The sequence below is a fragment of the Papio anubis genome, chromosome 6 (assembly GCF_008728515.1).
Source record: "Papio anubis isolate 15944 chromosome 6, Panubis1.0, whole genome shotgun sequence".
In the NCBI taxonomy this organism is placed as follows: domain Eukaryota; kingdom Metazoa; phylum Chordata; class Mammalia; order Primates; family Cercopithecidae; genus Papio; species Papio anubis.
In genome coordinates this window covers 110,139,062-110,152,444 of record NC_044981.1, presented here as the reverse complement: position 1 = coordinate 110,152,444, position 13,383 = coordinate 110,139,062, and the positions used below count along the sequence as shown (strand labels likewise).

Here is a 13,383-nt window from a genome sequence, read left to right as displayed (position 1 = left end):
CGCAGGCTGCAGTGCAGTGGCACAATCATAGCTCGCTGCAACCTCAACCGCCTGGGCTTAAGGGATTCTCCCACCTCAGCTTCCTTAGTAGCTGGACCACAGGTGTGTGCCACTATGCCTGGCTAATTTTTTTATTATTTGTAAAGATGGGGTTTTGCTGTGATACCCAGGCTGGTCTTGAATTTCTGGGATCAAGCAATTCTCCCTTCTTAACCTCCCAAACTGCTGAAATTACAGGCATAAGCCACCACGCCCTGCCCATGTACTACTTTAAAAGAAGCTATAAAATTCTGGATTTGGGGTATACTGACAAAAGTTCTCCCTATCCTAAGATTGAAAAAAAAAAATCATACATTGAGTACCTTGCGGACTTAATTTTTATATTTAAATCTTTGATCCATCTGTGATACATTTTTCTGTAAAATATGGGGTAGAAAATACAGTTTACCATGTTTCAGGTGAGTATTTACAGAGTGAGTCATATTTTGTCCACTGATTTATAATGCCACCTAAAATATTTATCAAATTCCTTTATATACCAAATCTCTTTCTGGAATAGTTATCGTTTAATTTTCTGTTCACATATTTATTGTGTCAACATCAAACTATTTTAATTATTGTAATATTGTATTTTAATATATGATTAGATTGGCCGGGCATGGTAGCTCATGCCTATAATTTCAGCACTTTGGGAGGCTGAGGTGGGTGAATTACTTGTGCTTAGGAGTTCAAGACCAGCCTGGGCAACATTAGGAGACCTCTATTTCTAAAAAAAAACACAAAAATTAGCTGGATATGGACACGGTGATGCACACCTGTAGTCCCAGCTATTCGGGAAGCTGAGGTAGAAACATTACTTGAGACTGGAAGGCAGAGGTTGCAATGAGCTGAGATTGCGTCCCTGCACTCCAGCCTGGGTGACAGAGCGAGACCCTGTCTCAAAAAAAACCAAAACCTACACACATATATAAGACTAATAACCCCTCAAAACTCTTTACAAAATTTTATATGGAATATTACATTATTCCTCTAACTTGCTTTTTGTCTATATAAAAACTATAAATTCTCGACTTTTTTTTTTTTTTTTTTTTATGAGACAGAATTTCACTCTGTTGCCCAAGCTAGAGCACAGTGGCATAATCTCAGCTCACTGCAACCTCTGCCTCCCAGGTACAAGCAATTCTCACATCTCAGCCTCTCAAGCAGCTGGGATTACAGACATGCCCCACCACACCCAGCTAATTTTTGTATTTTTAGTAGAGATGGGGTTTCATCATGTTGGCCAGGCTGGTCTCAAACTCCCAACCTCAGGTGATCCTGAGGCCTTGGCCTCCCAAAGTGCTGGGGATACAGGCATGAGCCACTGTGCTCGGCCAATTTCATTTTTTAATTTTTATTTTTTGTTGGATTATTTTATGGTTTTCAATGACTTAACTTCATATTTTGTAATAAGCCAGTCATCTTCCTAAATTTCTCCACTGCTTCTAATTTTTAGTTGATTAAGTTTGGTTTTCCACATCATATCATCATATGATCAGCAAAAAGCTGAAGAAAAATACATAGGTTAGTCCTAACAATCATCCTCACACTGAGAAAACAGTAGCAATCACAGTGACCTTCCATGAAGTTTCCATGACAATATTTATGTCCTACTTCCTACCAGTATTTGTATTCCAATATAGACGCTTTCCCTCGCTCCTCATTTTACTTGGAGAACAGATTGGCCTGGTCTCAACCATTATTGCAGGAGAAAGGTGTAAATGGTAAAGGAAGGCACAGTTTGGATTAGGCCATAAGAAGCAGCAGATGATACCATCAGATGCTTGTAGGTTTGAGGCAGCTAATGGGCTTCTCAACTATTTGGTCCCTGGCTTACTTAGCAAGAAGGGTAGGGAAGACCAAACTCTGCACTTTTTTTTTTTTTTTTTTTTTTTTTTTTTGAGACGGAGTCTCCCTCTGTCTCCCATACTGGAGTGCAGTGGCACAATCTCAGCTCACTGCAACCTCCACCTCCCGGGTTCAGGTTCAGGAGATTCTTCTGCCTCAGCTTCCCGAGTAGCTGGGACTACAGGTGCCTGCCATCATGCCCGGCTAAGTTTTTGTATTTTTAGTAGGGACGGGGTTTCACCGTGTTAGCCAGGATGGTCTCCATCTCCTGATCTCATGATCCACCCGCCTCGGCTTCCCAAAGTGCTGGGATTACAGGTGTGAGCCACCACGCCCAGCCAGTGCACTTTTTATCCTATCCGTTCGCTCCCCAACAAGATTTTTCTTGCAATCACACTCCTTTTTCTTGTTTTTTTTTTTTTGTTGTTGTTGTTGTTTTTTTATGAGAGAGAGTCTTGTTCTGTCGTCCAGACTGGAGTGCAGTGGCATAATCTCGACTCACTGCAACCTTCACCTCCAGGGTTCAAGCAATGATCCTGTCTCAGCCTCCTGAGTAGCTGAGATTACAGCTGTCCACCACCAGGCCCAGCAAATTTTTTTTTTTTTTTTTTTGGCTAACCATGTTAGCCAGTCTGGTCTCAAACTCCTGACCTCAAGTGATCCGCCCATCTCGGACTCCCAAAGTGCTGGGATTATAGGCGTGAGCCACAGCGCCCTGCTCATATTCTTTTTTCATCAATTTTTCCTCTATTGAGTTATTTCTATTAACGTGTAAACTTACTATTTTTCTGATCTTAAAATGAAACACTCACATTATGATGAATGTATAAGTAAAAAAAAGAGATACAATTTTCTTTGACCCACTTCTCCTTAGAGCTTATCTCATTCCTCTGTATACCACTTTACAGCAACACTCCTGGAGCAGCCTTTACTTTCCCTCTCCAGTTCCTCTCCTCTCACTGTCACTTTCATGTCAGAGTGCTTTCTGCCTCCACCACTCGGCTGAACTGCCGTTGTTAGTAGTCCTAACAAAATCTATTTGCAAAGTCCAAGAGTGTAAACTTAAAACCGCACACTAAAATGTCACTGTAAAGCAGGTACATACACGAGTATGCGTCACCGCCAACCTGTTCCTTTTACCTGGCACACCTTAGAAGGAGCACGTGAACAGTGCGCCAACTTTTGGCTGTGGGCCAGCGGCTGGAACCCTCACCTGCATGTTGAGCTGCTTATCGTGCAGGGCTCTCTGCAGCTCCAGCAGGCTCCCCTTGAGCCTTCTCAGCTTTCCAGCCAGCTGCTCGGCCTCGTCCTTGGTGTGAGCTTTGCCCTCCAGCAGCAGGTTCTCATTGTGGACTGACAGCTCTGATAAAGCCACCACCTTCTGCTCTATTTCCACCAGCATGTTCTGCAGCAACAGAAATAAGGATGAACTCACACATCTCCCCAGCCTCTGCAAAGACTGTTTCCCACAGTGCAACACAGACCTCTGGAGTCTTTTACCAAACAGACAGGCTTTCACGATTTTTTGTAGTTTTCCCATGGCCTTGATGAGTGAGTAGTCTGTAGACTTTTTTTTTCTTTCTTTTCTTTTTTGAGGGAGGGTCTTGCTCTGTCACCCAGGCTGGAGCGCATAGTCATAAATATGGCTTACTGCAGCCTCCACCTACTGGGCTCAAGGGATCCCCCTGCCTCAGCCTCCCATGTAGCGAGGACCACAGACATGTGCCACCACACCTGGCTAAATTTTTTATTTTTTCAACAGAAACCAGGTTTCACTTTGTTGCCCAGGCTGGTCTCTAACAATGTGCTCCCACCTCAGCCTCCCAAAGTGTTGAGATTACAGGTGTCAGTCACAGTGTCTGGTGACTTTTATTTTTAATTGTTATGGTATCAGAGGGGTCTATAAAAAATTACCTGAGCCTCTCAATTTTTCTTTTCTTTCTTTTTTTTTTTTTTTTTATTTGAGATAGGGTCTCACTCTGTCGCCCAGGCTAGAATGCAGTGGTGGGATCATGGCTCACTGCAGCCTTGACTTCCCGGGTTCAGGTGATCCTCCCACCTCAGCCTCCCAAGTAGCTAGGACTACAGGTACATGCTATCACACCTGGCTAATTTTTTGTATTTTTGTAGAGACAGGGTTTTGTCATGTTTCCCAGGCTGTTCCTGAACTCCTGAACTCAAGCAATCTGCCTGCCTCGACCTCCCAATGTGCTGAGATTACAGGCATGAGTCATGGTGCCCTGCCAATTTTTCTCTATTTTTAAGATTAGCTATTATGAAATGACAAAAACACATTTTTAAAAAAAAAATGAAAATCTTTTTTTTTTTTTTTTTTGAGATAGTGTTTTGCCTTTGTCACCCAGGTTGGAGTGCAGTGGCGCAATGTTGGCTCACTGCAACCTCCGTTTCCCAAGTTCAAGCTCTCCTGCCTCAGCCTCCAGAGTAGCTGGGACTACAGGCACGCGCTACCATGCCTGCCTAATTTTTGTATTTTTAGTAGAGATGGGGTATCACCATGTTGGTCAAGATGTTCTCCATCTCCTGACCTTGTGATCTGCCCGCCTCAGCCTCCCAAAGTGCTGGGATTACAGGCATGCGCCACTGCGCCCAGCTGAAAAACATTTTTATATAGTCAACAGATAAGGAGAAAAGGCCATTGCCTTCGTGTTATCCATTACTATGATGTTATTTTTGTGTTAGATGATGATAATTATGGCTAATAAAAATAAGACATCACATAATCAACTCTTTCCTTGTTAATTTAAAGAGAATCCTCTTTTTTGAAACATTACTGCTTTGGATTGATTTCTTTTTCAGGTGGCTGCTCTCACATATTTTTTTAAATTTGGTATACTTTTAATCTTACATTTCCACAAGTTTTCCCTACATTTTTACTTTCATGTTCTGGAATAAGTCTTTGGTGCTACAGGGTTTTCCTCTAAAATGGAGACTATATTAGAGAAGGAGAAAAATAGTCTTCCTTCTTCCTAGGTAAGACTTAAAACAAAAAACAAAAAAGACTTAAAAAAAAAAAACAAAAACCCAAACATGTTTTACTTTCTACAGAAATCATTGTTTTTATATTCTTTAATTCTGCATCCTTTGGTACCTGGCAGTCCACAAGCTGGGCCTCCATGTCCATGGGCTCCTTGGGTGTACCCAGCGCAGTATCCAGAGTGGCCTTGGTACTCAAGAGCCAGCTGTCCAGCTCATCGGCTTCACAGCGATACCTCTGCAGGGCCTGTTCCTGCCTTTGTTCCTCCAACTGATCATTCAACTTCTCCTAATGAATTCAGTAAAATGTAACATAGATCACGCTAAGGTAAAATCTTGAGAATTTAACATAGTAAAGCAACGGTTCCAGGCCCTGGCTGCACATAAGAATCACCGGTAAAACTTTAAAAAATTATCTTTGCTTAGACCACATCCCAGAACAACAATCAGAATTTCTAGGGGTAACTCTCAAAATTGGTATTTAAAAAAAGACGCCCTAGTGATTCTAATGTGCACCTAGAGTTGAACAAGGTATTCTCAAATAATATACCTATACGACCAGGCAGCAATATAAATGGTGGAAATCAGCCAAGGATTAGAACAAAACAATGGCATAAAGCAGTTGGTGAATGGCAGCAGACACTGGACCTCTATGGCTGGGAATAGTAGCAAGTGATGGAGACTGTGGCAAACTGAAAAACATGTGGCCTGCCTAAAACAGCAGCCACATACAGTTCCAGGCAATTGATCCCTGTGGGAAGGGGTGGTCCACTATTAACTTTCATCTCAAGTGAAGGCAGAAATCTAAATTTCTAGGTTAGCTCTCTGAGTTTTTCAATGATTGCAAATAATTCATGTTAAAAAAAAATCAGGCCAATCACTTCATTTTGAAACCCCCACAAGTTTTTCATAGAGTTACTGGGGACAATATAAATGAATTAAAAGTTAACTTTTAAAATAAATATTTTAAGAATTATTTTATGAATAATTCATTATTTTAAAATTTTATTAAACAATTTAAAATGGAAATTAATAAGTAGGGCAGACACATTGGCTTTAAATTTCTCTAATACAAGAAGTATTAGGTTGGTGCAAAAGTAACTGTGGTTTTTGCCATTATTTTTGCACCAACCTAATATATGAATAGATTATTTGACTAATCATATAATAGGTAAAACTAGAGACAGACTACATACCCCACAACGGGGTCATGGTTAATTGCCTTATGTTATAATTAGCAGCTAAATAAAATAATATTTGGTTCATATAATAAGAAATGTATTGAGAACCCATTATGTGTCAGAGAAGCTGCCAAAAGATACAAGATGATAGATACTATAAAGGTCTTTAGGGAGCCTCCAGTCTAACCAAATTATAGAAGCAACAATAAAAGTAGCCTAGAAGCTTAGGGCCAAGAATTTACGAGAGAACAAATAAAAAAAGGAAGATAGCTGATTTTTAACACAGATATTACTGCTGCCCAAATTTGTCTCTATATTAAATAATATTTAAATTAAGTAATGTGGGAACCAGAATTGCAAGAGTATTTTCATGAATTACTATATTTGAATTGGCTAACAGTGACTGAGTAGGATTTATTCTTTATAGTATTAGTAATATCATCCGTCAAATGCTGTCATGTAAACACAGCAAACCATTATGCAAACCTTCTACAATTAATCTTCATAAGGCTCATGTCTACCAAGAATTTGCTTTCCACCTTCTCAATATTTCACACCTGAAATGAGTCAGAAGGGGGTCAAAGGACATATTCATGGCTACACATCGACTGTGCTCTCTTCAGGAGACCTTTTTTTTGAGACAGAGTCTTGCTCTGTTGCCCAGGCTGGAGTGCAGTGACGTAATCTCAGCTCACCACAACCTCTGCCTCCCAGGCTCAAGCGATTCTTCTGCCTTAGTCTCCCAAGCAGCTGGGACTACAGGCACACTCCACCATGTCTGGCTCATTTTTGTATTTTTAGTAGAGACAGGGTTTCACTATGTTGGCCAGGCTGGTCTCGAACTTCTGACCTCGTGATCCACCCGCCTCAGCCTCCCAAAGTGCCGAGGTTACAGGCACGAGCCACTTCGCCCAGCCATGAAGACCATTCTTGAAACACAATCCCAGTTGGGGAGAGGGAAGCAATGAAAATGTAGATAGGTAAGTAACCCACATACTTGGTAACATAATGTTAAAAGTTAACTCAGAAGTGAGGAGGCCACTTTAGAGTTATTGGTTACCTCCAAAAGCTGCCGTTTCCCTGAGGCTTTCATCCTGATGGTGGACATTCGCTCGGCTAAGACAGTGAGCGTGGACTGCAAGGCCAGCTGCTCCGCGGGGTCGGCCTCACAAGACTCGGATACCAGCTCCTCTGCGAGAGAGGACTGGAGCTCATTGATTTCATCCTGGAGCATGAGAATCTCATCCATCAATGCCTGGAGGAAAGACTGTGGAATCACACTCATGTATTGATTTTCTTCACTGAGGGATCATTAGCACAAGCTGAGTCTCACATCCATTGGGATTCGCGAAAGATATTTCACCTGGGAATCATTATCAACCAGCAAATAGGGGGCCACTCACCTAAGTTTCTAAATGAAAGGCCAGGACTTTTCTGATTTTACGTATGTATCACTAACCAAAGTGAGTTTGAGCAACTTAATTAATCTTTCTAGTTTTCAATAGGATCGTCTGTAATACAAGGATCATCTGTAATACCAACTTTTTATTTTATTTTTTAGAGACAGAGTCTCACTCTGTCACTCAGGCTGGAGTGCAGTGATATGATCACAGCTCACTGTAATCTTGAACTCTTGGGCTCAAGTGACCCTCCTGCTTGAAGCTAGGACTACAGGTGTGTGCTATCAAACCTGGCTAAATTTTTTATTTTTTATTTTTTTACTTTTTGTAAAGACAGGATCTTGCTATGATGCCCAGGCTGGTCTCAAACTCCTGGCCTCAGGGAATACTCCAACCTGGATTACAGGCACGAGCCAACACATTTCTCAATCATTTCTAAGAGTCTCCAATATGATGTTGAAAATAAAATGTATTACTTTCTTACTTAACATGATTTTCCCACATTCACCTATTGCTTTCCCCAAATCTGAAACAGCATTGAACTCTAGTCCAAAACTCACATCGTTTCTCACAGGATGGGAGAAACCTGTAACCTATTTCTATGTGGTCACACTGCTCATTGTTTTTCATTTATCAAACTCTAAAAAAATAAGGGTCTCTCCCAAGTGATGTCTTCCATTCCCGAGACTTCAAATGCTTTCTAATCCTGAGCACTTCCAAAGGTACATCCCTAACCCAAACACCTGCCCTAAGTTTCAGGCTGTGTGTCCAACTTACCTAGTTCACGGGTGTCTGCATAGTGTTAAGTCTAAACCTGCTTCCCCTGCTGTCTTCCAACACCTCTCATTATGGCTCAAGCTGGAGACTTGGGAGTCACTCTTCACACCTTCCTCTCCTTCACTCACCAGATCCAATTCATCACCCAGTCCAATGGCTTTTATCTCAAAACTATATTGTGTATATCTGAATATCCCCCCTGCCCCCACCTGAAGCCAAAGTCAACTTCCTCTCTTGACTGAGTTGCTATATAATGTTCTACTGATGAGTCTATCTGCTTACACTCTCGTTGCTCCAGTCTAGTCTGTATGAAGCAATTACAGCAACCTTTTGAAAATATCAGTTAGGTCCTCTCATTCCCCTTCTTTAAAATATGTACTGGATTCTTGCTGTGAAATAAAACAAACTTGTGTGATCTCACTCCTCCTGCCTCGTGTGCCACATTCCCTTCTTGCTCACCATATTCCTGCCTTCTTCAGCCACTCCAAGGCCCCACTTCAGTCACTTCCTGGCCTCAGGGCCTTTGAACATGCTGTTCCCTCAACGTGGAAAACTCTTCCCACTCTGTGTGTGATGGCTCTATTCATCCTTTGCTCTTAGGTTAACTGTCGTATCTTCAGAGAGGCCTTTCATGACCACCCAATCCTAAGAAAATCTCCATCATTCTCTCTCAGTAGCGCCCTGTTTTCCTGTCTATCATAATTATACTTGATTTTATTTCTCTCTTTTGGGGGTATTTTACGACTTGCTCTTTAGATGGAATCCTCACAGGAGAAATTTTTATTTAGGATTTCAATGAAGTTGGAAAAACAGGCTCTATCATTACAGAGGCAACTATGATTTCAAGTAAAGTAACATAGGCTTTATATTTGCCAGCATTTCATAGTTTCCAATGTGCCCTTATTTGCATAATTCCTATTTTTCCCACAGGACTGGAGGCTTTGCTGTAAGCACAGTGCCTCCTCAGAGTGGACTCTCGCCATGTTAAACAGCAAAAACCCCTTATCTTTTCCTAATATCAAATATCATCATGATAATTTTTAAATAAACTATTAATATTATATACATCTAGAAAAGTGAACAGATTATAAGTACACCAACTATAGATATATATCCATGCTGCTGCTACCCAGATCAAGAAATGGAACATTTCCAGGATTCTACAAGCTCTTTTGACCTCCTCCTTTTTGCTACCGCTGTCCTCAAAAATCACCACTGTGTTAACTCGTAAATATCAGAGGACTTTGGCCCTTATTTGAGCTTTATAGAAATGGAATCATACACGGTGCACTGCTCTGCGTCTGGCTTCTTTCGTGATTGTGAGAGTCGTTCATTTTGTTGCATGTAGAAAGAGTTAATCCATTTTTATCATTGTATCATATTCCACTGTCACCTGGCTGTGAATTGTTTTCACTTTAAGTTTTTCTAGTGAGTTTACTAGTGCAATCTCATTGTAATTTTAATTTCCATTTCCCCGATGACTAATGAGATTGAGTGTCTTTTGTGACTGACTGCTAAACATCTTTTGCCCATTTTCTACTAGAGTTGTTCCTTTTCTTATTGATGAATGGAGTTGTTTGTATATTCTGGATAGGAGTGCCTGTGTTTCTTTTGGTTCTGCATATTGCAAATAATCTGCTCCCACGTTGAGGCATGGTTTTCCCTTAATGGGGAAATATTTCCTTAATAATATCTTTTGATGGAAAGAAGTTCTTAATTTTATCATGGTCTAATAGAATCAATATTTTCCTTTACCGTTAGGCCTTTTGGTGTCCTATACAGGAAATCTTTTGCCTAACCCAAGGTCATAAATAGAATACAATCTCATAGGTTATCTTCTAGAACAGTGCTACTCAAAGCATGGCCCACGGAATAATAATAGTCTGCAAAATGTTTGTTACTGGCTTATGACGAGATAAACATATTGAGAACAAGTGCTAAGAAACTTTTATAGTAATTTGACAGTTATGACATCCAAGCAGCATTTGATTGAATTTTACTAAAGTATCAGTCTGTGATGGATTAGAATGTTTTTTAAAAAGATCATTCACCACAGATATTTTAAAATATTATTTTCAAACTTTTCTTTGGTAATAACTTCACATTTAGATCTACAAACCACATAAACTTAATTTTCATGTCCAGTGTAGAAAGGGGTGAAAATTCTTTTTTTTTTTCTTTTCGCCCACGGTTTTGCAATGTAATCTTTGCCACAAACCAAGTGTCTGTATAAATGTGATTCTGCTCTGGCCTCGAATTCTGTTCCATCAACTCATTTGGCTGTTTGTGCAAATACCACGCAATCTTAATTATTGTAGCTTTATAAATCTCCCTATCTGGTGGGATATGTCTTTCAACTTTATCAATCTTTTTCAAGACTGTCCTGGTTACTCTTTACTTCTGGCATTTTTAATACATATTTTCCCACACATTTGCAGTATACTTTATTATTATTATTACTATTTTTGAGACAGAGTCTCGCTCTGTTGCTCATGCTGGAGTCAGTGGCAAGATCTTGGCTCACTGCAACTTCTGCCTCCTGGGTTCAAGTGATTCTCCTTGCCTCAGCCTCCAGAGTAGCTGGGATTATAGGCATGCACCACCACACCAGGCTAATTTTTGTATTTTTAGTAGAGACGTGGTTTCACCATGTTGGCCAGGCTAGTCTTGAATTCCTAAGCTCAAGTGATTTGCCCACTTCAGCCTCCCAAAGTGCTGGGATTACAGGCATGAGCCACCGCACCCAGCCTGCAGTGTACTTTAGAATTAGCTTGTCAGTCTCCACCAAAAAACTTGCTGCAATTTTTAAAATGTGATTGCAATGAATTTACAGACTGATATTGTTTATTACATATTCAAAGTATTTTTTATACATTCAAAGTCTTATACATTAAAAAAACTTCCATTCAGTATTTTCTATTATTTCATAATAATGTTTTGTGCCTGAATGCTGAAAGTATCAAATCTATATTTGGTCTGATTTTAAATGCTCCTCCATAATTAGATGGATCTTATTATGTCTTTGTTGTTGTTGTTGTTGTTGTTTTTACACTGATCCTTCTGTACAAGCAAGAAGAGCCTCCTAACAATTTCACACTGTGTTCATTCTCATTCTCTCTTCTGTGCTTTTCCACACACATTTACATTTATAGTGCCTCCTACCCACTCCTGTTGCCATTCCAAATTTTCAAACTCTGTCTCCTCAAAGTCCTGGTTAGATCTCGTTTAACCTACTTTCCACCAAATGTAGCCCACAATCAGATTTCTGTTTTCTGTCTAATGTGTTGGTAACTCTCACCAGCACTACCTCATTAAATCTCAGTGGATTTGACCGACCAGGTGCACACTGAAGTTATCAGCTTCCATTTAAAACTCACAATGTTCTAAAATAGCTCTCTGAATGTTCTGCAGTCAGTAACGAAGGAATTAGGAAAATCTGGAACTGTTCACTTAAATCTTTTTTTTATTTTTTGGGGGGACAGTCTCGCTCTGTTGCCCAGGCTGGAATGCAGTGGCAGGATCTCAGCTCACTGCAAGCTCCGCCCCCTGAGTTCAAGCAATTCTTCTGCCTTAGCCTCTCAAGTAGCTGGGACTACAGGCACGCGCCACCATGCCCAGCTAATTTTTGTATTTTCAGTAGAGACAAGGTTTCACCATGTTGGCCAGGCTGGTCTTGAACTCCTGACCTCAAGTGATCCACCCGCCTTGGCCTCCCAAAGTGCTGGGATTACAGGTGTAAGCCACTGTGCCCAGCCTCACTTAAATCTTGTTAGAGGCAGTCCTCTCCGCTCATGCTTGAGTTTACTCTTAAAGGTGAGTGGACATTTTTGGAAGGTAGCTAGAGTTTTTAACTTAAAGATCTAGCAGCCATGCTCAGGAGGCATGAAATTTTCCTTTGGGGCCATAAAAATGTTTTGGAACCAGAGACAGGCAGTGGTTGTACAACACTGTCAATGTACTAATACCACTAAATTGGACAATTTAAAATGGTTAATTTTATGTTATGTGAATTTCACCTCAATTAAAAAAAACTTCAGCCATCAAATATGTCTTCAGTCCCATAACTCTGAGTATAAGAGCTGGTGGCCATCAGCTACCTGACAATATATGATTCAAGATAAGGAGAAAGAGATGAAATGCATGCTTCTGGGTTTCTGATTTGTAATTACAAACTTGGCATGTGTATGACACTTACATAGCTTAGAGAAGTTCTATGAGCTTCTCTAACATAAAAACTCTTTAATAGCAAGGGTGAAAAGAAACACAGACCTTATGTTATGTGACTTTCAGAACTATCTACATGAACATAATATTTTTTTTGTTGTTTTTTTTGTAGGGGATGGAATCTTTCTCTGTCACCCAGGTGCCATCTCGGCTCACTGCAACCTCCACCTTCCAGGTTCAAGCAATTCTCCTATCTCAGCCTCCTGAGTAGCTGGGACTACAGGTGTGTGCCACCACTCCCAGCTAATTTTTGTAGTTTTAGTAGAGATGGGGTTTCAGCGTGTTGACCAGGCTGGAATGTTTCCTTTTCTTTATTTTTTTCTTTTTTTTGAGATGGAGTCTCGCACTGTCACCCAGGCTGGAATACAGTGGTGTGATCTCGGCTCACTGCAAGTTCCGCCTCCCGTGTTCACGCCATTCTCCTGCCTCAGCCTCCCAAGTAGCTGGGACTACAGGCACCCACCACCACGCCCGGCTAATTTTTTCTATTTTCAGTAGAGACGGGGTTTCACCGTGTTAGTCAGGATGGTCTCGACCTCCTGACCTTGTGATCCGCCCGCCTCAGCCTCCCAAAGTGCTGGGATTACAGGCACGAGCCACCGCGCCTGGCTTTTCTTTTTTTTTTTTTTTTTTTTTAAGCCTACAGCACCTGGTATTCCTGGGCAGTCTCCCATCCAAGTACTAACCAGGCCCAACCCTGCTTCACTTCCAAGATCAGATGAGAGACCACATTTCTTCCCATATTCTATTTTAGTTGTTACATATATGAAAAAACAAAACAAAATAACCACAGAGCTCTGTGTCCTATTTATCACTGAGCTTAGTGTGGCAACACATGTCCCCAAAGCACCAGATGCCCACGATAATAAGTTCGCAATGACAGAGGGCTTAACAGTCAGAACAACAGCCACAAGTCAGCT

At 40.9% G+C, this 13,383-nt stretch overlaps 1 protein-coding gene across 22 annotated transcripts in view; it reads right to left on the bottom strand.

Moving 5' to 3' along the window:
* The window catches only part of SYNE1 (spectrin repeat containing nuclear envelope protein 1), a 523,271-nt gene that overhangs the window by 153,332 nt on the left and 356,556 nt on the right, over nucleotides 1-13,383 (bottom strand). For 17 of the 22 annotated variants that reach the window (XM_021936839.2, XM_021936840.2, XM_021936853.2 and 14 more), the window contains 3 exons: nucleotides 7,123-7,329; nucleotides 4,997-5,170; nucleotides 3,101-3,292 (listed from right to left, as the gene is read on the bottom strand). In XM_021936839.2, the coding sequence (XP_021792531.2) occupies nucleotides 3,101-3,292; nucleotides 4,997-5,170; nucleotides 7,123-7,329 (573 nt within the window). The remainder of the gene's footprint in view (nucleotides 1-3,100; nucleotides 3,293-4,996; nucleotides 5,171-7,122; nucleotides 7,330-13,383) is intronic. The other 5 variants (XM_031667714.1, XM_021936842.2, XM_021936843.2 and 2 more) reach the window with 1 other exon arrangement.